At 41.7% G+C, this 27,839-nt stretch overlaps 1 protein-coding gene across 1 annotated transcript in view; it reads left to right on the plus strand.

Annotated features, from left to right (window-relative positions):
• Positions 1-8,452: 8,452 nt before the first annotated feature.
• The window catches only part of LOC126457175 (protein split ends), a 370,024-nt gene continuing 350,637 nt past the window's right edge, over positions 8,453-27,839 (plus strand). The window contains exon 1 of the mRNA XM_050093261.1: positions 8,453-8,847. Coding sequence (XP_049949218.1) covers positions 8,765-8,847 — 83 coding nt within the window. The 5' untranslated portion in view covers positions 8,453-8,764. The remainder of the gene's footprint in view (positions 8,848-27,839) is intronic.

Here is a 27,839-nt window from a genome sequence, read left to right on the forward strand (position 1 = left end):
TCGATAAACGACAGTGTCATCTGCAAAGAACCGAGGACGGCTGCTCAGATTGTCTTCCAATTCGTTTATATTGATAAGGAACAGCAAAGGGCCTATAACACTACCTTGGGGAACGCCTGAAATCACTTCTGTTTTACTCGATGACTTTCCGTCAATTACTACGAACTGTGACCTCACTGACAGGAAATCAGAAATCCAGTCACATAACTGAGACGATATTCCATAAGCACGCAATTTCACTACGAGCCGCTTGTGTGGTGCAGTGTCAAAAGCCTTCCGGAAATCCAGGAATACGGAATCGATTTGAAATAAATGTCAATAGCACTCAGCACTTCATGTGAATAAAGAGCTAATTGTGTTTCACAGGAAAGATGTTTTCTAAACCCATGTTGACTTTGTGTCAATAGACCGTTTCCTTCGAGGTAATTCATAATGTTCGAACACAAAATACGTTCTAAAATCCTGCTGCATATCGACGTTAACGATATGGGCCTGTAATTTAGTGGATTACTCCTAGTACCTTTCTTACTGGAATTGCGGCAGAGTTAATGAGAGGGTCAATAACTGCTCATTCTGCTTTGAAAATGCCTTTAAATGTTGCAGAACAAGAATTTTCAGCCTACTGTATAGCCTACACTGGTTGTAAAACTTACGGACGAAAGTAACTTTCGCCTTGTGTATCACTACGAAGTAACATAGCTCGCTGAAACTTTGTTTATACGTAGAAAAGAACTGCCACAGTAGAGTGCAGAAGGTCACTGAATGAAATATACAAAGAGACGAACAGATGTGTCACTTTCATTCAAAAATAATAATTACACAGATATACCGTGATTTCATGGTGGTCTCATGGCCATTACAAAAGGCGGGACGTGGTTCGTAATAGGGTGTGTGTCCATCACGGACAGCAGTGCATGCTCTGCAACGGGCTCACTCGTTGGCTGCTGAGTTCCACTCCTCCCTCAGTTCGGTCAACAACGGCTTGATGGTTGTTCCTGCAAGTGGACGGGCTGGAATACGTCTGTCCAAAGCATCCTACATGTACTATGTGGGATTCAAGTCGGAAGGACAGACAGGCTAGCCCATTCGCCGATTCCTTTATCATTTAGCTACAATATAGCAGGTCGGCAACTGGAAGCAGTTAATTCCATAAATTATCTGGGAGTACGCATTAGGAGTGATTTAAAATGGAATGATCATATAAAGTTCATCGTCGGTAAAGCAGATGCCAGACTGAGATTCATTGGAAGAATCCTAAGGAAATGCAATCCGAAAACAAAGGAAGTAGGTTACAGTATGCTTGTTCGCCCACTGCTTGAATATTGCTAATCAGTGTGGGATCCGTACCAGATAGGGTTGATAGAAGAGGTAGAGAAGATCCAACGGAGAGTAGCACGCTTCGTTACAGGATCATTTAGTAATCGTGAAAGCGTTGCGGAGATGATAGGCAAACTCCAGTGGAAGACTCTGCAGGAGAGACGCTCAGAAGCTCGGTACGGGCTTTCGTTGAAGTTTCGAGAACATGCCTTCACCGAGGAGTCAAGCAGTATATTGCTCCCTCCTACGTATATCTCGCGAAGAGACCATGAGGATAAAATCAGAGAGATTAGAGCCCACACAGAGGCATACCGACAATCTTTCTTTCCACGAACGATACGAGACTGGAGTAGAAGGGAGAACCGATAGAGGTACTCAAGGTACCCTCCGCCACACACCGTCAGGTGGCTTGCGGAGTATGGATGTAGATGTAGATCCTCCCTTTCCAAGAGCTCCTCTACCTGCACAGTTCAATACGTTTGAGCATTGTCATCTATAAATATGAAGTTAGAGGCGAATGCAACCCTGAAAAGGCACACATGGAGAAGGAGAACAGTGTCGCAGTAACACTGAACGACGAATGTACCGCGTCCAAATGTCTGAATATCAGTACGCCCATGAAACATCACACCTCCCTACGCAACAACTCCTGGACCATCAAAACGGTCACTTCGACAATGTTGGAAGTACCTTCACATGGCGAGAAGTGGGAACGTACAAACAGGAACCGTGCCGAACATGGTCGCTTTGGTGGTCCATGCGTCATGGTGTGGTGAGGCATAATGTTGCTTGGACATACTGTCGTCCAAATCTTTGAACACAATACGCTCGCTGGTCAACGTTACTGTGAGACTGTACTCCTTCCCCATGTGTGTCTTTTCAGGGGTGCATTCGGCCCTGACATTTTTATGGATGACAATGCGCAACAGCATCGAAAAGCGCAGGTGGTTGAGCTCTTGGAAAGAGAGGCCATTTGGCGGCTGGACACGCCTGCTCTTTCCCCGGACTGGAATCTCACGTCGTGGGTTGCTTGATTTGGGGGAGGGGCCAAATAGCGAGGTCATCGGTCCCGTCGGATTAGGGAAGCATCGGGATGGAAGTCAGCCGTGCCCTTTCAAAGGAACCATCCCGACATTTGCCTGGAAGGATTTAGGGAAATCACGGAAAACCTAAATCACGATGGCCGGACGCGGGTTTGAACCTTCGGCTTCCCGAATGAGAGTCCAGTGTGCTAACCACTGCGCCACCTCGCTGGGTCACGTCGAGGAATGTGTTGGGCAGACGTATTCCAGCACGACGGCATGCGCCAACAACCATCCAGCAGTTATTAATCGCTCTGGTGGAGCAATGGAGCGCCCTACCATAACTCATTACCAATTTTGTGGCCAACAAGGGAAAGTTCTTTTCGTTTTTACGACCATGTATTAAGAGCATCTGGACAGAGTCAACTTTTAAAACAGTATAATCATTTGGGAACGACGCATAGAAAGTCCTTCGAGGAAAAGAACATCGCAATAAAATAATAGAAATCGGACCTCGTACACAAAGATATAGGTGTTGACGCTCCCCTGTGTCGTTCGAGAGTGGAGTAAGAGTAATGCCCGACACTTACGAGTAAACAACAGCTTACTCATGTTGGTGTAGGTTGATTTTTAGGTAATATTTCGAATCGGAATAATATTTGTGCTAATGGCTTAATTGAGAAACAAGTAATAATCTATGGGACTGAATTAATCTGTGTCAGCAAACTGAAGAAAACAAACGTCAGTGTTCTAGCTACCCCTAGAATTCAACAGAAAAAGGAGAAATTCAGAAAGAGTCAACAAAGGAGTCCAAATATTCATCACGAAAAGTTCCCTGTTGTGCTTGAGAGCTCCTAGATTTTTCAAGAGGACAACGAAGGAGAAAATACTCGTTAGTACAAATACTAGAACAGCCTTCGCTTGAAAATTAACAATAATAAGACTAAAATAATATACGAAGAACGCATCAAACAGAAAATGTAATAAGAAAATGCAGTCACAGAACCAGTTGAGTTTCGTATCTAGGGCGCTTGAAGAGAGAGGCGTGGACAACAAGAGGGATCAACAGAAGAGCAAAAGTTGTATGTAGTGCCTTTGGAAACAGTATTTTTAATATTAAACCTACTAAGTGTCTGAAAAGAAAAGTTACTACCGCTTTTGAGCTATGGCAATGAGAAAGGGAATTTTAATGTGAAATCATTTAAAAACTGAGGGTTGTTCAGTGAACAATGCGGAGTGGCAAGTTTCGAATTACTATTCGCGCCAGACAGCGCAAACCAAGTTGACACTAGGCGTGGTAGTTGGTGGGAGTTGCCGTAAATGGGAAAATTAACACTTGCAATATCAACACTTTTCAGTAACATATATTACCGGAGAGAATGAGTTACTTTATGTCCAACAAAATTCTTTTATTGTCAACTTTTACTAAAAACATACTTTTTGAAGAGAGATTGGTGCATTGCCAAAAATCCCATCTACTACTAAGTCTTAAATTTTTTGGTCAAGTTTAACGGAAAAATTTAAAACATGCATATGGAATCTGGAAAGAGACTAAAATATAAAATATTTTTTTTAATTTTAAAATATTAAGTACCAAAGCTTTCCCCATTGGTCCTACGAGGTTTTATTGCTTTACAGTTGCTCCTATCAGCCATCACACCGAGTGTCGGCTTGGTTTGCTGGTTTGCCCGCATAGTATGGAAGGGGGGAGGGGACAAACAAACGGACAAGGGAACGATGGATAACTTAATTATTACTGCAGTGAAAATGCAGGTAAGCGAATGGCTGTAGATGGGCCAAGGAAGTACTTAGGTGGTTTCGAGGAAAAAATAAACAAACTCGATACGACGACCTAATGGAGGTAAGATAGATGACGTTAGAGAACATGCAGGAACAACATGGACGCTTGTAGCTTGAGATCATTGAGCGCGGGAAATACTGGAGGGGAGCTTTTATCCGATAGTAAATGTCTAATGACAGTTTTCATCGTCGTCGTCATTATGATTTGTTCGGCAAAGAGCTTCACTTGTGGCTGCTTTATCGTGAAATCAAAAACTGCGTCCTTAAGATACCTGATGTGCTGCACTACATTACAAACCATGAATCAGTCCTCACGTCAGAATGACATTCCACCCAGATTTTACTGTGTGTTACTAATTTAGTCGATAACACTTAACCTGCGAAAAGTGGGAGTGACCATTTTGTGCCTGCTAACACATCAGTGAATAACAGGGATTGCAATAACCCCATTACACTTTCATGGACCCAATGCAAATTTCTGTGTGTGGCTAACACTCAAATTATGATACCGCGCTGCTTTCTGCCAATGAAGATGGTTTCATTCTAACCACAAATACGACTAGATACTCCCATGAATGTGTTTCTTTTTCAGTGGACCTACCTGTTCTTAGCTAGGTTTGTATAGCAGACGTGGAAAGATTAGCCCAGAATGGAACGAATCGGATGTGTATGACAAACTGGTTAATGAAGCAATGTTGACCACAATGAATGAATTCTAGTGCTGATCGAGGGCACGGCAAAGAAAACTTCGCAGAACTTCCTCCAACATGTCTGTGCAGAAGCATACAACGCGAGAAAGAAAACAGTTGTTGCATCTTGTCCTAACTTCAACACTTCAGGAGAGATTTAAGGCGAGGTATTGACTACAGGTTTTCTTACTTTCCCAGACAACACTGTTTCGTCGATGCAACAATGGCCCTTGTATGGTGGTACAGAAGAGGGAGGGGGGCGCAAGAGGCGGGAGAGGAAGTGTATTATTTACTAAAAAAATAGCTTATACACGGAGTCTAGATTAAATATAGATCCCGAAGCCACTGCATGGCGGAGAGTATTTTAAAATGTCGTGCACGTCCGTAATCTCTTTGATATCTCGTTTCTTTCACAATGTTAATCGAAATACATGATTGAAGCACTGAAATAGTTGCAGCCCTTCTCAAACACTAGGCCCCTGATCTTAACCAAAACTGTTTAGCAGAAACACTTTCTGGAAATCTTTGCAAATGCAATCAACTACGTAACACAAAATTAGCAGTGCGCTTTCCTTGGCTTTATTCCCATCTTTTATTTCAAATGATCTAGGGGTCTCAGGCTGATTTTCCTGAATTCTGTCAATGCATTTTGCCCTTCCCACAATTAGGTTTTAATACGTTTCACTTCACACCGCATAGTAAAGTCAAACCTAGATATTTAATTAATGTAATCGATTTCTGTGATATTCATGCGCATTGTATTAACGTTTTGATATTTATTTAATGTTCGTGTAACTGAGCCGGAAAACGCCAAAACAGCAGGTTTCCATCTTATTCAATCATACTAACCTGAAACAAATCTAATTTATGCCTTCAAACGTTTTTTATTTTGCTTTATAGTTTGTGCCTTGGTAATGCCTGTCAAACATATTGCCATATCTAAATCGAGAGATTTTGTTAACGTACAAATATCGGTCTTTATTCAGCGGAACTGAAATAGCGACGACCATCAGGTTGTGTTAGTCCATAAATGATACGTAAACGGGCAACAGGAATTTATCTGAAATGATGAAAAAATTAAGCAAGGCTACAACCACGTATATGTTTACCTTCCACAGTCCAAATCAGATAATTGACCAGAAACGCTGATCTAAAGAGCTTGATACTTCCTAACATAATCCAAGTTCCTGCAGGACGAAAGTGTTTTAGACTGGTGTGTTTGTTCTGTGGTAAATGTAGCTGCTACACTTTCAACACAAACGCAACATACTGAACACTTTCAACACCAACGCAACATACTGATGGGGCAGAAAATTATACATCCCTGTATAATGAAATGCCTCCGTGGAGCACCGGAATACTCTTAACAAAAACACTTGTCTAGGCAAACTATAATTTTATGTGAATAAAGAGAAGAGAGAAGTTAGAGTGAAGCACTAAAATGCTGTAGCCGCTACTGCATTAAACTGCTTAATTATATATGTTGTGCCACGTTAAGACTACAAACCATATGAAACTGATATCCACCATCTGTCATAATATTTTTTGCTCATTTTTCGAAGTGGGAAACTGCTGCATTTAATTTATGGGATGGAATGACATTCACTGCTAGCTAGTAATTATCTAGTGACTCGGCGCATTATTCCAAAATTTTCAGTTATAACCTACGCAAACCTGAACGAGAACGTTGCCCCTAGAAAGTTTAATATTCCAGTAACTACGCCGGGCCTTTCCTGAGACGCCAGAGACAGCTCCTTTGGGTAGTTTCTTAAATAGCGGTTCCTCACTGTCGTACATGAAACCAAACAGCTATACATATTTTCGAGCTACCGATGTTGTAAAATACAGGACACCTATTTGGCACTATCTTCGCAGCAGAAGACTGGCACCATTGCTGTCTGACGCAACAACGCCGCGTGCGCAGCTGTACATCAGGATCTGGTCAGTAGCGCCGTGACGGCAAGCAGCGTAACTACGGACCTTTGCTCATCAGTCCACTGCGGTTGGGCTGCCACGTGTCTGTGTGCTCCGTGTTGCAATGACAAATTTTAGACGATACAAGTGATTCGAAAATGGATCATTCTTCCATAATCCACAGGATATGTCTTTGGTCGAGACCTCCGAGAGCCATACCTTCTCATGTAAGGACATGGGATGGTTTGTGTTTATTTTAATTTCATGGACTTAAGTGTGATCGACTTGTTTCTTTTATGATCTGTGATTTAAATGCTGCTTTGTTACGTGATTTATTTTGAATTGTTATTAATAGTAAATATACCGCTGAAAGGCAAACATTTTCTGAAGAAACAATCCCATCGATGAAGCAGCACGCGAAATTAACAACTTATTTCAGGGCATACCGCAAATAAAATTGCTAGGATTCGTTGATGGCATGATTTCAGAAAAAAATGTGGAATTTAGAGCTTCTGAAACTCAAGAGTAACGTTTCTAATTTACTGAAACGTTTCTTAAGGTAAATTTATCAGATGTTACATCACACCGAGAAGATGCTTATGATTGAACCTGTAATGTTAACCGAGGTTTCTTGCAGCACCGCTAGAGCGCGCGGGGCTAGCATTTGCTCGCATTTTAGTGGGTGTCAGAAATAGTCAATTTCATAATAAATAAAATGTATCTAACCCTTTCCTTCTTCCCTTGATTCGAGCTAATGTAAGACACTAAATAAATTTCTACCAAAAAACACCAACGACCTGTACTCAAACTGAAAGACGTCTGGTAAGCATACAAATTAAACGTCATAAGCGACCGGAAGTACAAATATTGTCATATTTATTTCAGGTGTGCGCATCAGTCAATGTAATTCTGTGTACTAAGTACAAATGAATGGACTTCCTCATCGCGAAATGTATCAATTTTGTCCCCTCAACCTAAGTATTAGCACTGTTTTTATTAGACCAACTAAATGAAACTCCAGAGGCTTATTTTAAAAATAAATAAAATAAAGCTCCATTAGGCAAGAAAGCACAAGTACTATATTATGTGTAGTGTCTCTATAGTTGTACGTAAGGTTTACTTACAGTGCTGCAAGTAATTGTCTGTGTAGTTAACTATAGAAATAGCGACTTTGGGTATGGCTGCTGATGTATAAATCTTTAACGGCTTACCAATGAACACACAAAATCTCCAAAGGTTGTAACTGTTGATATGTATGAAATTTAATGTTAAGTAAATTTTCTCTAGCCTTTTCTCTGTGGATCGTTACGAAAGTTCAGAATGTGCTAACCACGAAATGCTTTTTCGGATGGCTAGTATTAAATGATTTTAACTAAAAATATGTTTATTAAGAGTTTACGGCACAGACTTAAGACATTAAAATACGTTGTTCAAACAGCTGTAATACAAGTAAATAACAGGGCAATCCGAATACATTAACTTCCGATTCACGCTTCCAGTTCTTATCCTCTCTTTGAGAAATATCGTTTCACTGCAGCCGCAAAAAGCGTTGTACTCTCTAATTCCACATTGCATAAACAAGTTTTGCATTGATGATAGCACGAAGTGTTGAACAAAACTGATTAACGACAACAAGTACGTTACTGTACAGAGCACAGGGCAGCACAGCGACGCTTCCCTATACAGCCCTTTTCTGCACTCTGAATTCGACCCGATCTGATCTCCTTCCCCGGTGGCGGCCTCCCCTCCGTGACACTCTAGCAGTGGACTCGTCCAGTCGGCTGCGCAACTCGCGCGAAGCAAGTTCATTCCCGCCAATGCGACGTAGCGTCCCAGTCGGCGAGCCTAGCAAGGTTTTCGTTCTGATCCCGCCACGGTGACGTCACTCAACTGTAGATTAGTGTGGAGAACCACAGCAGTAATGTGTTGTGCAGGAATCGCCGGATTTATTATGTTTCGTGCGTACGTTTTCCTGCCGAGAGAAGCTACGTGAAGGTTCCCCGATGAAGAGTTCAGCGCAAGATGGTTAGAGAGACTCGTCATCTGTGGGTCGGAAATTTGCCGGAGAATATCCGTGAGGATCGCATCCGAGAACATTTTAAACGGTATGTTGTTTGGTGCCAAGGGAAAAATGGTGGTGATACCAGATCAGCATCATCGAGTGTTGTTGTCTTAGGTGTTTTTTGTTGTTATGGTGTTGTGGATGTGCTAGAAGGTGCCAGTGTGTGCAGTGTTTCACGACGTGAGTTGTTTTCAGCTTCGGAATCTCCGACAGCGAACATCGAACTCAGGCCTGCCTACTCCGGACGCCGTGAGTCCTAACGAACAACATAAACACAGATCATTTGTTTTGGATTGCTCCTTTTTATTATTTCAGTCTATGATGTTATTTGTGTAGTAACTAATTTTGAAACGACAGTTTCGTCAATGCATGCTTCCCCACCTTTATAAATGTCTTCTGTTGTTTTGGTGTTTAGTTTCTCGAATTGTATGTAATCGTGGAATTTCAGATTGAGCAATACCCACGTATAAGGTCGCATTTCAATATTTTCTGTATAGTGATAATGTTACCGTATTTAGTATCTCATTACACAGTTTCTTTCTTCAGTGGTTCTCATTTTATGTTATTAACGTGCAAGACAAGTCGCTAGTGTGAAATTCCAGAAGCACAGCACTAGGGGATAAAATCAGACTAAGCACCGCTGACTGTTACGCGTGTGATTTTAATTTTGTTTTGAAAGTGATACAGAGGAGGCGGCAAACATGTATGACGTAGTATGGTGGGGGCGCTGTAGCTCTCGAATGCGGAAAGCCCGAAGATAGGATGCAGATATGGCAGCAACATAGTAGATACATTTAACTAATCTTAGCTTTCAGGTTAATGGTGTTTATTCGTAGTAGCTGTCACTCTGTAAATTGTGAAGGAATTGTCAGGTCCTTTTTTGAAATTAGCGTTTTATCTATTCATAGAAATGCGATCTGTCCACGTCATGTATACACATTACATATGATATGTCAGTGGTCTGGTGTATTCGTTTAGATTTTCAGCATATCTGATGTGCCGCCCACTGTGTAAATCACCACTCCCTCCCCTTTCTGCTATTATTTCTTTTAAAAACTGTCATGCATCATTGCTTGGTGAATTAGAGGCAAGGGGTATTATATTCAAACAGCTTATACTTCTTCATAATAATCAATATTTAGCAGTCAAGTATTTAGCAGTTATAATTTTTGTAACACTACGTCGTGATTTCTCTCTCTCTCTCTCTCTCTCTCTCTCTCTCTCTCTTAGTGGTGTTAGGTATTCCTTTATTTCGTAGCGAGCAATGTTTGAAACTGTATGGGAAGATATGGTTAACACGTAGTGTACGATCAGAGTTTCTGCTGATGTCAAGTTCACGTATATTGAACGTTTATATATTGTAGAATGTTTTGTGGTAGGCTGTCGTGCAAATTATCAATCGTACACATCTTTGTCATGTTTTTCTAAGTGTGATTCGTGAAAGATCGAGCTAATTTTCGCAAATAGAAATCCATTATTGAATAAGTGACATTTGTCATAGATTGATTTAGAATACGACGATTCAGATATGTAAGGCAGTTCATGTACGTTTCGCGATATATGTTGAAACATGGCCACAGAGATTAGGTTGTATCTAAAGTGACTACGACGAATTCACATAACTGTTACGCACTTTACACAAAACACATGGAAATTTTAAGATAAAAACTTAAATGTGTTCTTCATTGGTTCTTAGTAGCCATGCCGTACTTGCTTTATTTAGATCACGTTTCGAGTATCCCTTCAAAGTTCAGTGAAGGTAGTCATAGTAGTGGAAATCATATCGTAAAGATGGTTTGCAGTATCTACGCCATAGGCCGAAGTACGTGAGGTACACACTTTGTACAGACTATAACTTTCTAAATGAGTTTTGTTTACTAAACTGGTAACCTTGTTTATGTGCTATTTCTCACGACCAGTGTAAACCGGGAGAATGTTGTAAAGCATCCCGCAAATAACCAGAAGTAATTTTGTGTGTGATTTTGTTGAAGACAAGATGCATAGAGAACTTTGGTGGCTTAAATTTGCAGTGCCTTACGTGAGACTATTTGTAAATATTGTTTTGTCTGCGTGTTTAAAGTTTGCCCACAGTTATATTTGGCAGGGGTAAGACTAATGAACATAATTTTGACAAGTGACACTCACCTACACTGTAAGCGCGCAGTAAGTTGTTATTCTTTTAACTGTAAGACCGAAGAGTGTGCTGCTGCCACCAAGACATTGTTCGTGGCAAACAGGTTATGGCCAGTACACACCAGTTATTCGTAGCGTGTATCATTACTTTTCTACAATGTGGTAGTTGCCTATGAACGAGCGCTAAGTGCAAGTGAATTACAGACGAAATTTGCAAATAGAAAACTGCATAGGCTTAGTGTTCGCACACATGTCAAATGGGTCTGTAAACTATAATGTATAAATACCGAGTGACAACCTATTTGTAAACGTTTCTTCTAAATTTTGATATGAGATTTAAGAAGCTGAAATAGTTAAATGTGAAATACTGCGTATCTCTTTGGAGACGATTTGCTACATGCCCTACTACTTGTCCAGTTTCCTTAACAGAAAATAATTTAATCTTTTCATTTACGAACGCTATGGTTATTTATTGTTCTGGAATACAGTATTTGTGAGCACATACTAGTAATGCATCTTTTGATATGTCTATTGATTAATTTCGTGTTCATGGTATTTTGCATAGCGTACATTTTCGCACAATTGAGTACAATATTTGCGTGCTAACAAACCCCGGAGTTCATGGACTTTGTCTGTTGGTGGTAAATGCAATATTTGTGTCTGACAACATGAGTTTCATTCCTGACAAATTTTTATGTGTATGTCACGCCATGGTTTGGTTACTGATTTAATTGTACTCATTATGATAGATTGTTGAGTAAGTCGCAGTAATAGGCCAAGAACGCAGTACCATATTTCCGCGTATAACGTCTTTCGTCTAATTCTTTAGTTTGGCGTAGGCATTTCGTAGTGACGGGATGTTTATCATGGTATTCAGTGACTTGAGTTGCCACCCCCTTATGTTATATTGGAATCTGTTTCCACTGAATTTGTATTTTAGTTTCTTTTATCACACTTTATATTCATCTCATACAAGGATTCCATTAACACAGAGGGCTTTTCTAGAAAGGGTTCCAATCCATAACACACAAATTTACTGACCAAATGGGAATCGCTTTGCCCTAGTATTATTTTAAGTACTGTAGTTCACCAGTTGTAAAAAGTTTGTAAAATGTAAAACAGTGAAACTAGATAAGTTTAGTGTGGACTCACGCATAGTATTTATAAAATAGTAGATTCACAAGTCTGATTTTCAGTGATTATTTAAGATAATTTCGTTTCAGAGGAATACTATTTTTGGAGCAGTTAGTGGCCTTGTTGCTTGAGCGATTCGCAGATGTCTACAGTTTAAGTATGCGATTTTGCACTGGTAGTTAAAGTAGATACATACTTTGGTACCACTTACCATTAATTGTTGCACCGAGTATCCATAATCGATAGTGTGTTTTGTTTAGCAGTCAGTAGCGACTACCTGAGTTCAGTTGGTTACCCACAAAACCGTATCTAGTTTATCCGTACTTCATTGCTTTTCTTCTAACCCCTAGTACGAAATTTTTGTTGATACGCTGGTAAAACTAATCAGCGGTCATCAATACCCAGTTTCCATGTTTAGGAGTAACGTTGGTTTGAAAGTGTCTCACGAAACCTAAAATCATTACTATTCTAAATTGTTCTGTGTGATAAAGGGACACTTCTTTACACCATCTATGGCCGTCTCTCAACTCTCGTGTAACTATCCAATGTCCTGTGGGCAAGTTACTTAACTTCGCAGTAAAGGTATCTTGCATGAATTTCTTCACTTCGGATAAGACATTATCCTCCATGAAGGCATTTCAGTTTTAGCATAGACTATAAATAGCAACGGAGTGTGAACCTGCCAGAAAAGTGAATTTTTGTACCAAAACGTGACGAGGACCAGGACAGTTGCGTTATAGGCATCCTAATTTTTTAATCATCTCATCATGTCTCGAGGACATTTTCAGATTTTCATTAAACAGTGCTTCTGCGTTATAGGCACCCTTCTAGTTTTTTGAATCCTCTGATCACGACTCAAGGGCATACTCAGATTTTTGGTAAACAGTACCTCTGAGTCGAGGTGATGCCCCAAGTATATAGGCCGTATTAACTGATCAGAAAGCTGCGATTAGAAATATTGCTTAAACAGTTAGCACGAGATAGCTTGCACCCACACACTCCCGGTTTTTTTTTTTTTTCAGATTAAAACTATATAACGAGCAGCTTGTATCAGTATAGTTGCGTGGATACGAGTCATACCGAAATTTCCTAGTTGTAATACCGCTCAAGTTGAAATTATTGCATATTTTGATCCCTATTCTAACCCGGACGAATCTTGCTTCGTGCGTGCGACTCATTATTCTGAATGGAAATTTTTGCAACAGAATAAATGAAGTTTTAGTATAATGCCAGCCCTTTATTGAAGTGAATCTGTTAAGTGGATTTACGACACTCCTATTGTGTCAGTATCAGGAAATGTGCGTGACAGTAGATTTCAGTTCTTCGTACTTCCATTACTAACTACGTCATGTGATCGAGTTCACATAGTTCCACGGGTAGTGTCTACTGAACAAAGTGTTTTCTTCTTGGTGCCAGTTGTAGTTTAATCTTGGAAACCAGTTGGTATTTTGTGACGTCCGACTGAGCTGGGAAACGTCGTCACGCAATTCGCCTTAATTGATGCCTAAGAAATTTGATGCTCACAGTCAGTTTTTATTTGGATACACTGTGGATCCATTGTGTTCAATATTGTTGCTGTTGTAATGCATCCAGTGCGGAAACTAATAGGATCCCTAACTCGGATGCACATTATTTACATTGGATTGAATTTCAGCGTTTGTTCTCGTGCGTCAACGGAATTATAAAATGTTACTAATTTAAGATTTTTCTACGTTCATTCAAAAGCAGATGTAAGGAACCCCAGATTACACCCAACTTGTGGGCGTCCCTAAACAGGATGCCCTAAATAGGAGCAATTGTCAATATTCAGGGATATGACAGGAACGATCATTTATAGAAAAAAGTTAAGTAAACATGGGCTCTAAATTGCATACGTTAAGAGCTATGAGCACTCGTTATCTTCGCTACTGTGAAACATCTTTTTTACTGAACAGCTGCTCATAGCTCTTAAAAGGCATGCATTTTAGAGCCCACGTTTACCAGAGAATTTTTCTTGATTTGATGCATACTACCTCCTCATAAAATATGGAAAGCAAGGAACTTGCAGTTGATGAGATTTGGTCCACAGTATCGAAGATGTTCGTTGCTGTCATATCCCTGAATATTGACCTTGCCTTTTGGAACACTGTGTAACTGGCGCCCTAATACCTCCCTAACCTGAACAGATTATGTGGAGTACCGTAGCATGCTGCTTGGTTTTTGCTCAATGATAAGTCGGTGCATGCATTCCATAAACGCGGCCAAAAAGTACTGCGATTTGTTATACATGGTTATTGCGAATTCTACGAATTCTGGAGACATGTGTCTTTACAGAAGTGTTCTTCGACGCTTTTATTTGCACATCAAATGCTTTGTTGTTTTAGTGAGCAGTAAGGAGTGCATAGGGAGGACCTTTGCTCCATTTCACGTGCTATGATACATCAACTTCCAAATGAACTATAAGGTTTAGGATGGTGTCGCGGCATATTCTCGTTGTACTATGTTCGTCACATATCGATGTTCCCGCTCATTGTTTCGGAACACTAGTGCCAGAGTTTGTCCCAAGCAATTTTTGGGAAAAGTTGGCGACAATAAAAGTGTGTAGTTCAACTCCTGGAGACGTGCTCGGATTGCCTAACGGTTAAGGCGACTGCACCTGCCGGTGTGGCGGAAAATTGCAGATAGATAACGGTTTTCGATACTACGCGGAAAGTAATATCATTCAGGCTCAAGCTACCCTCAGCTGGTATAGAAATCATAGGTAATGTCAGTAGTTTATCGTTTGCGTTTCTTAGTGCACGATTATCAAATTTTCCCTGTTGTTTAAGATGTATGTACATTTATTAATAACCATAACTACGAGGTATGGTGAACAGTGCCAAAAGTTATATCAGCACTGTCTTGCATCTTTTACAGGCAAGCACGTTTTGAAGGAGTAGTGACGTCAAAAGAAATTTGTATTTTCATTTGCAGGGCAGAGACACGGAAACAACCGATATCAGTAAATCTCTCTCATTATTAGTAAATGCGTGCAAACAAGTAGCATTTTACATGATTCGGAACTCATTAGGCTACTCGGGTCAGTATTAGGAGTTTCAGTTACGTGCGTTTACGCTCGCCACTCCACTCGGTTGCATTGTTCACAGTAGCCTAAACCGTTTGGTTATTACTTCCTAGTCGCTTTCCTTTTATGTTTCAGCTACATTGGCTCCTGACTGGACTCACGTCCGTGACGGGTATTCGCCACGCTCTGTTACCCTCCAATCCTGCCGCACCGGCAATTTCTCGATACGAATCGTACCAAGTTGCGACCGGTCTGTATTTCGAGCCAATTTCTCGATACGGATCACGACATTTTTTGAGCGGTGTGTATTTTTTCCACTTAACTGGTTACTACAGACTAGTGCCCATCTTTAGAACACAATATATCAAACCAACTTTACGAACCCATTGCATAGGCCGTAAATTATCCTGCAACCATTGCGTTATTACGCCCCTAGTCGTCCTGATTTTCGTTTTCCACTTGTGAAACTAAGATTTTAGCCGAATTCTGAATGGCTTGTTACACAGAGCCATTTCCGTTTTCAATTCATTGCCTCTGTCACTAATAATTTATTTGCTCACTCCCTACTATACAACTCGTTGTGCTGAAATAGCCCCAACTGGTATCCTGTAACTGTTGGAAAGTATTCTTCAGTTTCTAATCATGTGGCCATTAATGACCTTTTGGAACTCGAACTTTCGGTGAGGTGCTGATCATAAGCTTGTCACTCTATGTATCCATATTTGAACATTACTATGTTGCCATCCACCACATGTACACAGTGTTCTCATCAAGTAGTTTACTGCATATTTCATAAATTACTCTACTTTGTCGGGTAAGCATGGGCAAGAGAATATACTCTGACATATTCAAAGGAAAGTCGAACCGATACTGCTGAATGCAAATTCCGTGCATAACACCCCAACATTTTTGGTGCGAAATTGGGAAGAAATGTTAATCGCTGTGCTGAGAAAATTAACCAACCCGAATGACAATTAACAAGTAAACAGAATAACGAGTGGTTTTTGGAAGTGCAGATGGATTATGTAATGAGTTATTCATCTTCTGCTAGCGTCTGTAGTTGGCTCTGAGGATGTATCTTTTTCATGTGTTCAGTTTGATCTTTCGTAACCAAAGGAGCTATAAAACACAAGGAATACAGTATTTCTCATTCGTAACGTATGTGCCAAACCATGTTTATTACCCAATATTGTATGCTGTCTTTCATCTCTTTGTAAAAGCCGTAACAACACTCCCAGAGCTTTTTCAAATTTTCTTTAACGTTGATGTTCCTACAGACGACTTTTGTATAGTAGAACCTGGCCTCATGTTGCCGGTTTTCTTGTCGCGCCCCGCTGTGGACGCCTACGCGCCGTTGGTGAACAATGGCGCCCACTTAACCGGATCTAAGGAGGTCACACGCCTGCTGCTCCGTGACTGGCTCCTGTGGCAGGTGAGGCTACCGAATCGAGGGCATCCGGAGCAGACACTGTTAAGCCGTGGCTGCCATTGCTGGCGTTTCTCCGTCATTAACAGTTGATGAATTATCGGACACCTATGTAAAACTGGCCACAATTCGATTAAAATGTTGTTCGATCGCCACTGAGGAGCAGAAGACGTCCAGTCACTAGAGACGGATGAATACACGCACTTGTGTAGTTGCCGATTGAAGATAGTGCCTGTGGTTTCAAGTGAAGTGTGACTCATTCTTCCTTGAAAGAACAGCGATTGTCCCGTTATAAAAAGTTGTAAATCTGACTGCATGAGTGGCATCAACGATTATTGCGACAGTAAATGTCCAACGTGAAAAGATGCATCTAGCAACTCTTTGGACCGAAGATCAAAAAACAAACGAGTCTATGTAATCGAAGAAAGTTAATTTCGATGACAGTGTTGTGTAAATAGCTCATAGACTTTGGCCACAAATCATATTAGGGTTTACGAGACACGTGCAACGAGCTTAACCAACATGCATTTGTAGCTGTTAAATGTTTTTTCACCAAAACAGGTTTACCTGCTGCATATAGTTTGACCATCCTAATTTACTGTCGTCGGGTTTTGATGCAGATAATGGCCTTTTATCTATATGCTTGACATTATCAAGTTAGGAGGCGATATGGAGTAATGTGGACACAGAAGTACAATTTCAAACAGCCAAGATCGCTGTAGTTTGCTGAAACTGGTCATCACTGTAAATGGCGTACTAGAGCGGTCATAGCTGATGGAAGTTGTACTTCTGTTTCTGCATAAAGCCTTTTATATGTCGCCTCTCAACTTCTTGAATGCTAGCTTAATCAGTTAGCGTATTATTTGGCCTCATGATACTGAATTAACCATTCCACCACAGAAAAATCCGAGGTTGTCACATGAAATCGAACCCGGGGCCTCCGCATCAGTTGGTGGCGACGCTAACCACCAGCCCACGGAGGCGGCAACTTGGTTATACAATATAGGGTTTCCCTGGTTTGCCAAAGTGACATTATAGTGACGTCAGTGTATCCCTGTAGAAGACAATGCTCTGCTTACATCGATTTGCTTGTCGTAAGTTGGCATAATCTCATATATCTGTGAGCGTGCTTCAGGCCTTTTAGACCGCTAACAGAGTGAGGTAGATGAGTTCCAGTAGCCAACCATCCCTCCTTCGACCTGTCACAGTAGTATTCAGAAACAACACTGTAGAGTGGTGCGCAGAATGAAGGTAACGTTGCACCACGTTTCTCTACAGTGTACCCGGACAAGAGCTGAGGAAGTACGATCCCACATCTGAAGTGTGGACTGTTGCGCGGGTGTGATACAAGTAGACTACAAAACTTGTTCAGTGACAGTTACTTCCGTGTGTGCCCTATTTTCAACTAATTTGTGGCGAGGGTTGGTAGCAGAGCGATTTACTGGATTCGTAACGCAGTAATCAAGGTAGTGGACTCGCGTTCGAGAGGGATGTGGCTCGCACTGGTATCACGTTCAAGAGGTTTGTGGCGAAAATCCGCTTACATCCCCCAGGTTTAGGTTATCCGTGGTATCTTTAAATTGGTTACGGCAAGTTTTTTTTTTTTTTTTTTTTTTTTTTTTTTTTTTTGCAAGGAGCGTTCGATGGTTACTTTTCCATGCCCTTTTACAGTTCTAACTTGAGGAATGTCCCAAGTGTCCATGTCGTAGACTTGACAAACTCATGTCTCCTGAATTGCTAAATTACATGCGTGTACCTCTTGATTTATTCAGCTGATTTTCCGTTTTTGCATTGATTAGTGAAGAAGGCACTCGAGATGTAAGTCACAATTGTAATGTGCTTCAGCTGAACGTCATGTAGTCGCGCAAACAAAAAAAGAAAGTGTACAAGCAAGTAAGACCTCAGATGATCATTAACCTTTGAGTATAGTTCGTCATTTTTAATGCTCTTGGCGGAATAACCCAGCGGAAAAACCAGCTGTTAGCTGAGAATTTCATAACGCAGTGTGTTATTTTTTATAACACAGAGTGTACGTAGTACATTATGTCTGGTACAGTGGTTTTTGCCTTCCAGTATATGTTGATATTAGTCGATGTATTACTTCTGGAAAATCATATAATTTGTATCTTACTAGAAAATTGGATGCACATTTAACCGCACATTGTGAGAAACCTGTAGATTTTCTTACGGATTGTTTGGCTAGTGCTCTCTGTTCAACAATCATCAAGTTTCAACAAAATACAGCGTTGACAAAGCATTATTCATTTCTTTCCCAGCGGCTGGAATATGTCTTCGATGTTAAGTCGCAGGTCTCCTACACGCGCAAAAGCTGGGTTTATAAGGTGGCAGCATGGCTGAGGAGAACATTCATCGCCGCTGATACCTATCGCGCAGCGACATCCCGTTAGCGAGTGTGGCGTGGACTCTTGCGGAACGGGATCAATGAGACCGATCTATTCTCACGTTGTAGGAAACGTGACTGTCCGATCATAGATGTGTGATGACGTAACAAGCGGGTGGGCACGCAGAGGTTATATAACAGTCCAGCGTTGCCACGTCGGACACCGCCGCCTGCCAGTCTGAGCTTGGCTGCGCTGGCGCGCCGTTGCCACGTTGCAGCGACAGCTGCGCTGCGCTCTCGGACTGGGCTATTTGCTTTGGTCTCTTGCTTGCGCGCTGTCCTGCGCCTCCGGCGTGTAGTCTACCGCGTCAGTATCGCATACAGTGCCCCGCGGTATCACAAACTCGGCTTTCTCAAAACTGGAATAGTTCGTGTACAGTACTTCGTTCTTGGTAGTCGTAGGATAATTTTAATTTTTGTACATATGGGAGTCATTCCTGTAGACTGGTGGACACGAACTTTCAAACTTGGGTGCTAGGTAGGCCAACATAAATTTCTAGAATTGAAGATATATTGTCGTATGTCCAACGCAAGTTCTATCGAATGTGGTTATTACATATATTGTGGATTTTGTTACTCAATTCGTAGTATGAAGAAGATTTTTTGGCGCAACCAAGTATTTGCAACGCCTACAGAACTGCTAAGAAGTTAAAAATTCGTTGTGTGATTTGGCACGAAATTTATAACGTTATGATTGTAAATTTCTTCGAGTTATCAACCTTGTTTAGCAGTGAGCAAATTTCTGTGCAACTTCACTTCAGAAGTACACAGTTGGTGCTGTTTGTTAACAAATGCTTTAACACGATGGAGCAACGCAGTCCTGTAACTTGACAGTTGTCGCTGACCATGGTGTCGCCCGTGGCTGTTTCGGTGATAGTACAACGTTACACCTGGTGTGGTCACACAGGAACACGCTGCTTTTTGGCGCCAAAAGACTGCGGACCTATGTAAACCCCGACTCTCCAAATAGTCACAGTTAAAGTGAATTTCGTGCCGTCCTCTTGCACGATGACACAGCCCACGTGTGGTTTCCCTCAGAAACTGTTGTCCTCGGATTTGAAGGGGGGGGGGGGCTTTATTAATATTAGTCGCTGTTCAGCGCGTACAACACTCCATGTTTCGTCATTGGTCAGTGAAATCGTACGACGACTGTGAGCGGATCTATTTGACGTTGTTATTACAGAATTGAATGAGTTACAATAAATCTGTGGGAATTCATGTTGGTTTGCACTACGGCAATTTTTTTTAATGAAGTGAAGTAGAAAGCGACAATAATTCTGTTCACTATGTGATCTTCCCATTTTTTCTGCATGATTAATAATGTATTTTTTTTAGATGTTCAACACATCATTAATTTACTCTATTCACTGACAATCTCTTTACAAGGGTTGGACAGAAGTACAGAACATAAAAACCGCAACACATTCCCATGCCAAGTACGGTGTAGGAAACCCTTTGGCGTTCGAAACAGCTCCCAGCTTCACAGAATGGATAAGTAGAGGCCTTGTATGGTTTTCAAGGGTATGTAACACCATTATTCCTGCGAAATAACGGCAAGTTCAGGTAAGGCTGATGGAAATGGATAACAGTCACACCCTTTTCTCTCCAAAGACCATGAAGACTCAATAATACCGAGATCTAGTGACTGAAAGACCCGCGGAGATGGGACCTTTCATCCTCGTGCCCACGAAACCATTCTTGGACGATTTGAGCTGTGTGAACAGGGACCCTGTCGGCCTGGAACGCAGCATCACCATTGGGGAACAAACATTTTGCTTTGGGATGGACCAGATCAGTCAAAATGATGACATAATTCTTATCAGTTATGCGACATGGCAACTATAGGGCCCATGGTATACCACGATATTCTGGCCATATCACCACCGAACCTTTGCCGGGTTTCGCTCGTGGGATGTAAACTCTGCCGGATGTTGTAAATATTGTGAAACAAGACTGACCCGACCTAATGACTTTCGTCTATTAGCCCCATTCGCGTTGTTTTAGTGGTGACACGGTTAGCGAATTCGACTTGGTAGTTCTGCCGTGACTTTTGCAGCTGTAGTCGTTTTAGCTTTCGTCAGTCATCCTCGACGACCGTCTGTCTAGATCACTCTACACAAACATTCTTCCGCGTTGTTGCTTTGCGGATGATGTTTTTCCGGTTTTCTTGAATGCTTCGATACGATGCCTCTTGAAACTGTGAACAATACGAATTACTTACGAGCACCAACAATTTGCCCACTTTGGAGTTCCCTTAGCTTCGGCATAATATACTCGTAACCGTACAGAAATCGTTCAGGCCACGACTGACACGACTAACTTAGGACATTGTACAGGTTCCGTTCGTAGGCAAACACAGCACCACCACCTGCAGGCTTAGCTAGCTAGCATTTGCGTTTATATTCAAGCATGCTTCGTAAATGTGTGTTTATGCACCACATTTCATTTCACTCGTTCTTATTTATTGTACTTTGCTAACTGATTAGCGTAATATGTCCATTTCATAAATTTAGGTAGCTATGTGGCTCCTACATTATTGTTCTTGGGCGCGTAGTATTCAAAGGGAATGATTTGTCTCGGAATATCAAAAGTTTCACCGTACAGCTTTATGAACGTGCCGAGGGAATAGCTCTATTCGAATTACGTTCTCTCTGTTACTAGATCGGGTGAACAGGTATGAGTTCCATCCTTAGTAAATTGCATTTCGGGCTGTTTCAATTTTTTTTTTTTTTAACTAGGGCAGTTTTGTTGCAATTTTCATTGTAGATAAAAGGATGTTAGCCTTGATGCCTCACTTTAAACGGAACAGATGGTTCAGTATTAGAATCACTTGCCACAGCACCTAGCTTGACACTTTACTATCATTAAAAAGGTATAGTGTCAGTTCTTTCGGGCATGCATGTCAGAAAGAACAGACCACTGCGTCTATGCGCAGCCTTATATGTATACACTTGACGAAAGAAATTGGTGACAGATGAAATATCTCAACTCCCCATTGCAACAAAATTCGGAAATTTCTTTCGACAAACACTTTCCTATCATGTCGTAACGACGTTTTACACGGAACTGTGACCAGAGACTAAAATTCTTGAATTGTGTGTGATTTGTCTTGGCGAATCTGCACCATACCTTCAGTGCTACATCATCATCTGGCGATACCGTATCTCTGAAGTGGACTCTTAAGGAATAGGACTAATGTTTTTAACTCAACCCCCTTGCATATATATGCTGCAGTACTATTCAGTTATGTATCAAATACTTGAGCCTTGCAAGTACGAGGTGGCCTATGTTTTAGAACTCTGAATAGAAGCTGCAAGGTGAGCCTCCATTTCTCACTTTAATACGTCCAGACAATCATAACATTTCGTAGTATGGGGCAAATTGCACGGATTGCTTTCGTGTCTAGCTTAATACGTCTTTGTTGCAGATACCTCCGAAATGTCTGTGAAGATTTTAAAACACATACATTTGTCCCTGTTCTCTTACAAAATCTTTCCAGCGATGTTGGCAAGCCCGTATTTTACGGGTGAACGGTGTGGCGTGACAGCTGCGCCGGATGTTCAGTCGACTGTTGTTTACAGCACTACGGAAGGGGCTTTTCCTGCATGCAACTCTTCCCCCCCCCCCCCTTTTTTTTTTCTTCCGTAGTTGACTGCCATATGCTGCGCGTACAATGAAAGGCGCAGACTGGGGCTGCGTCCCAAATAACGTAACCTTTAGCTATATACACATATTAGGACATTGCTGTGTTGATCATTCTGATTGTTCGGGCGTCACAATTTACGCAAGTACGTGTTTGGTACGTTGTTTCCGTGACTGTGTTAAAATATAAATAAAACTATAACGAATCAGTCCCTAATATAATTTTTTTTAATTTGCGACACATTCCAAGGCGTTTCCACCAACATCAAGTGACAGTTTCAGTAGTTAGCTCAGGTGTGTTTTTGTGCATTGCTCCTTGGAAACCACCGATCTTGTAATATCTGCAGTCCCGTGCTGCTTCATTACGTGCACTCCTCTATATATTTCGACATCGTTGGTTCCCCAGGGGCAGTGCACCAGAGTCAGACCGCCGGTTGTTGAACAAAGCCTCCGAGACTCGTCACAAATTAAAAAAAAGATAATAAGTTTAAAATTTACGCACTAATCGCGTTGTGGTCTGAGTAAAGAATGGAAGACTCAATATGGTATCGGTAACTCCGTATTCTAGGATTCTCGCCATTTTTTTCACGGTGAATTTGGCGTGATACCCGTTCTCTTATGGAAACCAGTCAGTTTGTAAAATGAAGAATATGAAAAAGGTATGTATTTAACTCGGACGTAACTTACTGTTCATGATTTAGTATACGAACGTAAAAGCTAGCGCCGTCTGTCTATTTGTTCAGTCGATAACAGAATGGCCGCGTCTGTACTGCAACAGGCGGACGCGCTCCGCCGACAAAGGCCAAAGGTCACCGTGAACGCTAAAAGGGGTCATGTTTTCTCAGGGCATCGCCAAATATTTACATTTTGCGGAAGCGCGTCACAGTAGAGATGCCTCCATTCTGTTGGGGAGGCAACGTGTCCCTGTGCCTTTGCCATGGGAAACGCAACGCAGTCCCAATGCCACAGCACGCGCTGCCAGGAGGAAATGAGAACATTTCTTGCAACACTCGTTTGTAGTATCTTAGTGGGCCTAGAATGGATTATCAGTCGTTTCAGGAGAGAGAAAGCGGAAATGACCACTCGGGCTATTAATCTTGGTGTCGTAGTGCAATACTAGAGGCGGTTCGAGAATGAGTACAAAGATGCCCTTGTTAGGCAACTAATACCTGGGGGCTTTTGCAACATGTGGACTGCATTATTTGCAGCAGTATTAGATTTCGTTTGTGCCAACACGCTCAGACTCCATAGATCGGAGAGCGACAGTGTGTGTGTGTGTGTGTGTGTCTGTGTTGGAACGACCACAATTCACATCTCTGGACATTTATAGTATCTCTTTTCAAGGAAGGATGCCTTTTAAGCCTCTGAAAACAAACCAAAGGCTGAGCTGATAAGTAGCACCGCCCAAAGAAGATCTAATTACTTGTTTTGCTTTGTAGTGTTTCTAAAAGGAGAGAGGAGTCGCAGTGCTTACGGCAGAATACACGCTTTCAACACAAGTGGAGTTAAATGCTCGTCCGGCTATCATTAGTCTGATTTTTCTGTGTTTTTTCGCGCAAATCACTACAGCGCCACCTTAGTTCCTAAAGTAAACTGACTGCTACCTTACCTCACTCTTCATCATCTCACCTTGCTGACGACAAGATGTTAGATTCTTAACCCCAGCCCCCTCTCCCCAGTCATTTGCGCTCGATATCATAGTTGACTTTCCTCCGCATAACTATATTTCTTAGACAAGAAGAGAATAAAAGCTTTCGAAATATGGTGCTACAGAAGAATGCTGAAGATTCGATGGGTAGATCACATAACTAATGTGGAGGTATTGAATAGAATTCGAGAGAAGAGAAATTCGTGGCGCAACTTGACTAGAAGAAGGGATCGGTTGGTAGGGCATATTCTGAGGCATCGAGGGTTCACCAATTTGGTATTGGAGGGCCACGTGGAGGGTAAAAAACGTAGAGGGAGACCAAGAAATGAATACACTAAACAGATTCAGAAGGATGTAGGTACTGGGAGATGAAGAAGCTTGCACAGGATAGAGTAGCGTGGAGAGCTGCATCAAACCAATCTCTGGACAGACCACAACAACTATACCTCTACGCGAGCAATTGGCGTCGGTGGCTTCGTAACTTTAAGTGGTTTCTTTCGTGATAACACTGTCACATGGTTTCTTTCGGCTAATAGTACTAGCAAACCACTCGATATACTGGTGTACTAGCTTGGGAAGGACGGTTTGCTTCGCGAGCCTTTGACCCCTATGTATTTGTTCTCATAGCGTTAATGCGGACTTCAGCCATATCCGTTCAAGAGCAGCGAAGCCGTACAGCAAGCAAATCTTGTTGGCACACGCAGCTCTGATCCTATTAACGAGAATAGTAGAGTCGGCTTTGGGAAGTCTCCAAATACTGGTAGGAATTTATATCCAGCCTCCGATCATTCGTTACTGTTTTCGTGGAGGCTTTTCGTTCAGGATCCTAAAACTTCGGATTTGGACCACACTGTTCCACGCCATTGAGAAGTGTGAAAGTAATAAAATCGAACAAAGAGGCTTAGATTACTAGAATTTCAAACAAATAAAACAGTCGAGAAAAGAAGTCGATTGGAAACTTGTGCCAGAGTCAGTATGGTTCGTGGGTAGTGCTGAGGAACGTGAATGTCATAGGTAATATGGCAGTGGAAAGATTGATGGAGCTGAGAAGTGCGGAAGAAAGCATCTGAAACATACAGGTGCAGATCATTAGACTTGCCATGTAATATGTGTTCACCGATGAAGTAAGTAGAACGAGAAAGAAATAGGAAAATAACCTACTTGGCCTAGTGCTGGGAAAGTAATGTATCTTCATCTTTAGATTTCAGAAGTGTCGACCTTAATTATCGTCACTTGCTTAGGAAAGTGGCATTGTACAGCATATGTAGAAATAATTCAGTTTACAAAAACAAATATAAGTTTTTTTCGGCACAGCTGAAACATGAACTATTGCAGCTCGTATGTGGACTTAACTGTGGTCCAGGATGTGCAGAACGCTGTCAGTCGTGCTTTCTCCAGTCGCAGCGTGGGAAGCTGTTACGGACATTACTTGTTCCAGCTTCATTGAACTGTATCTGTACACTGTGGCTTGGTTCACCCACACACTGGTAGCTAGTGCAAAACGCAACACACCGAAAACGTTAAAGTACGAGTTAGAAAAAGAGCTCTAATTTTAAAAAATTGTTAAGGCTTTCGTGGCCACTTGTTGACGAACGACCTATTGGCTTCAGTCTCGGGTTCTTCGGCCGACGTTGTTTGCAGTAGGTACTGGGAGATGAAGAAGCTTGCACAGGATAGAGTAGCATGGAGAGCTGCATCAAACCAGTCTCTGGACTGAAGACCACAACAACTACAGCAACTATACTTCTACGAGGCAGAAGTCAATAGGCAGCTCTAAGTTTGCCCGATCTAAGCTGCTTTCCGGCGCTCATTTCACGCATTCAGGAAATGACGTCACATGTAGTCTCTGAGAGGTATGTACTACAGACGATTCACGGATAGAAGGAAATCCATTTGTTATCGGATGGCACCCTTCTCGGGAAGAGCAGCAGCCAAAGAGCTAACAGGCCCATGAAAGCAGTGTCCGGAGTCAACAGTTGCGTTGCTGAGTTTCACCTATCTGCTAGTATTAAAAAGGAAATAGTATACGCTGGCGTCATCACTCTCACTGACAAATACACAGAAATAATACACCTCTCCTACTTCCAGTATAGGGGCATGTTCTGCTTTATACCGTATAAGAAAGTAGTATTGAAATTTGCTGTTCCATAGACGGAGAAATTTGGAGCGTGCTAGTATCGGCGCGATCGAGTAATGCCCTGTGTTCGGATTAATATCTTCCGTGCTTGGTTTGATTGAATATCACCATTTCCTCCTACGTTTTGAAAATAGTATGAAATTGTCGTTTTTCTTCTGAAATAAACAGCCTGCTAGACATTGTACGTACCCAAAACTCAAGTGTATGTGATAAATTGTACGGAAGCGAAGTATTCTTGTAATCTTGACTACCCCTTCTCACGTTTCCCACTGGCACAAATAGACAAGAAGGGAGCGTTGTGGGGATCTCCAAAAGCAAGCAACTGGAAACCCCGTTCACGTATGAAACATGGAAGGAATTGTCATGGTGTCGGTAGTTAGTACGTGACACTGAATGATTTTCACGTGTGAACAAGAAAACAAACACACACGTAGTTATAACAAAAAAAAATCAGTTTAAAAGAATGCGGAAAATACGCGTGGTAGTGTTTTTTCGTTCACGGCAGACAGTATGAAAAAATGTCATACATATGTAACGTACCTCAAATTTATAACACGGTTTGCGCTACAAATCTTCACATATACAGGATGACCCAAAAGTCTATAAACGTTTTAAACTTCAATACTTCACGGAATACTGTAGGTAGAGAGGTAAAAATTAACACATGTGCTTGAAATGGCATGGAGTTTTATGGAAACAAAAAGTACACAAAATGACCAACAGACGGCGCTTCATATGACTGAGAACAATAATTAGCGTAAAAATTGATTTTTGCCAAGGCAATGCCCTCTATAAAAAATGCTCAACATGTCGACCGTCTTTCCTCAACAGTGTTGTAGTCGAGGGACAGTGATGTGAACAGCACTGTACATCGTATTAGCAGGTATGGTGAGTAACTGCCATTGGATGTTCTCTTTCAGCGTTACTAATGAGATCGGATGATCGCTGAAGACTTGAAACTTCAGGTAACCCCACAACCAATAGTCGCACTCGTTGAACTCTGGTGACCTGGGAGGTGAAGCATGACGGAAGTGGTGGCTCGGCATGCGATAATCACCAAACTATGTGCGCAAGAGACCTTTCACACAAGTAACAATATGGTGTGGAGCGCTGTCCTGCATAAATCTTACCCTTCAGAAGATGTCTATCAGCTAGGCTAGCAATGATGCTATTCTGTCACATGTCGGCGTACCTCAAAGCCGTCACACTGACAGTCTGAAAAGTAGCACCCCGCGTTTTCTCGAAGAAAAAGGGTCCGATCACGGTTGATGTAAATCCACACCACACCGTGATTTTCTCGTAGTGCAGTGGGGTTTCCATGACAGTTCTAAAATTTTCAGTAGCCCAAATTCTGCAGCGTGAAATGGGCTTCTTTGGAACCCAATTTTTGGAAGTGCCAACATCGCAACTGCTCTCTGCGTCACAAAATACGTGGATAACAGTTCATTACGACACTGGGTTTTCTACGAGT

The sequence above is a fragment of the Schistocerca serialis genome, chromosome 2, assembly GCF_023864345.2.
Source record: "Schistocerca serialis cubense isolate TAMUIC-IGC-003099 chromosome 2, iqSchSeri2.2, whole genome shotgun sequence".
Classification (NCBI taxonomy): Eukaryota; Metazoa; Arthropoda; class Insecta; order Orthoptera; family Acrididae; genus Schistocerca; species Schistocerca serialis.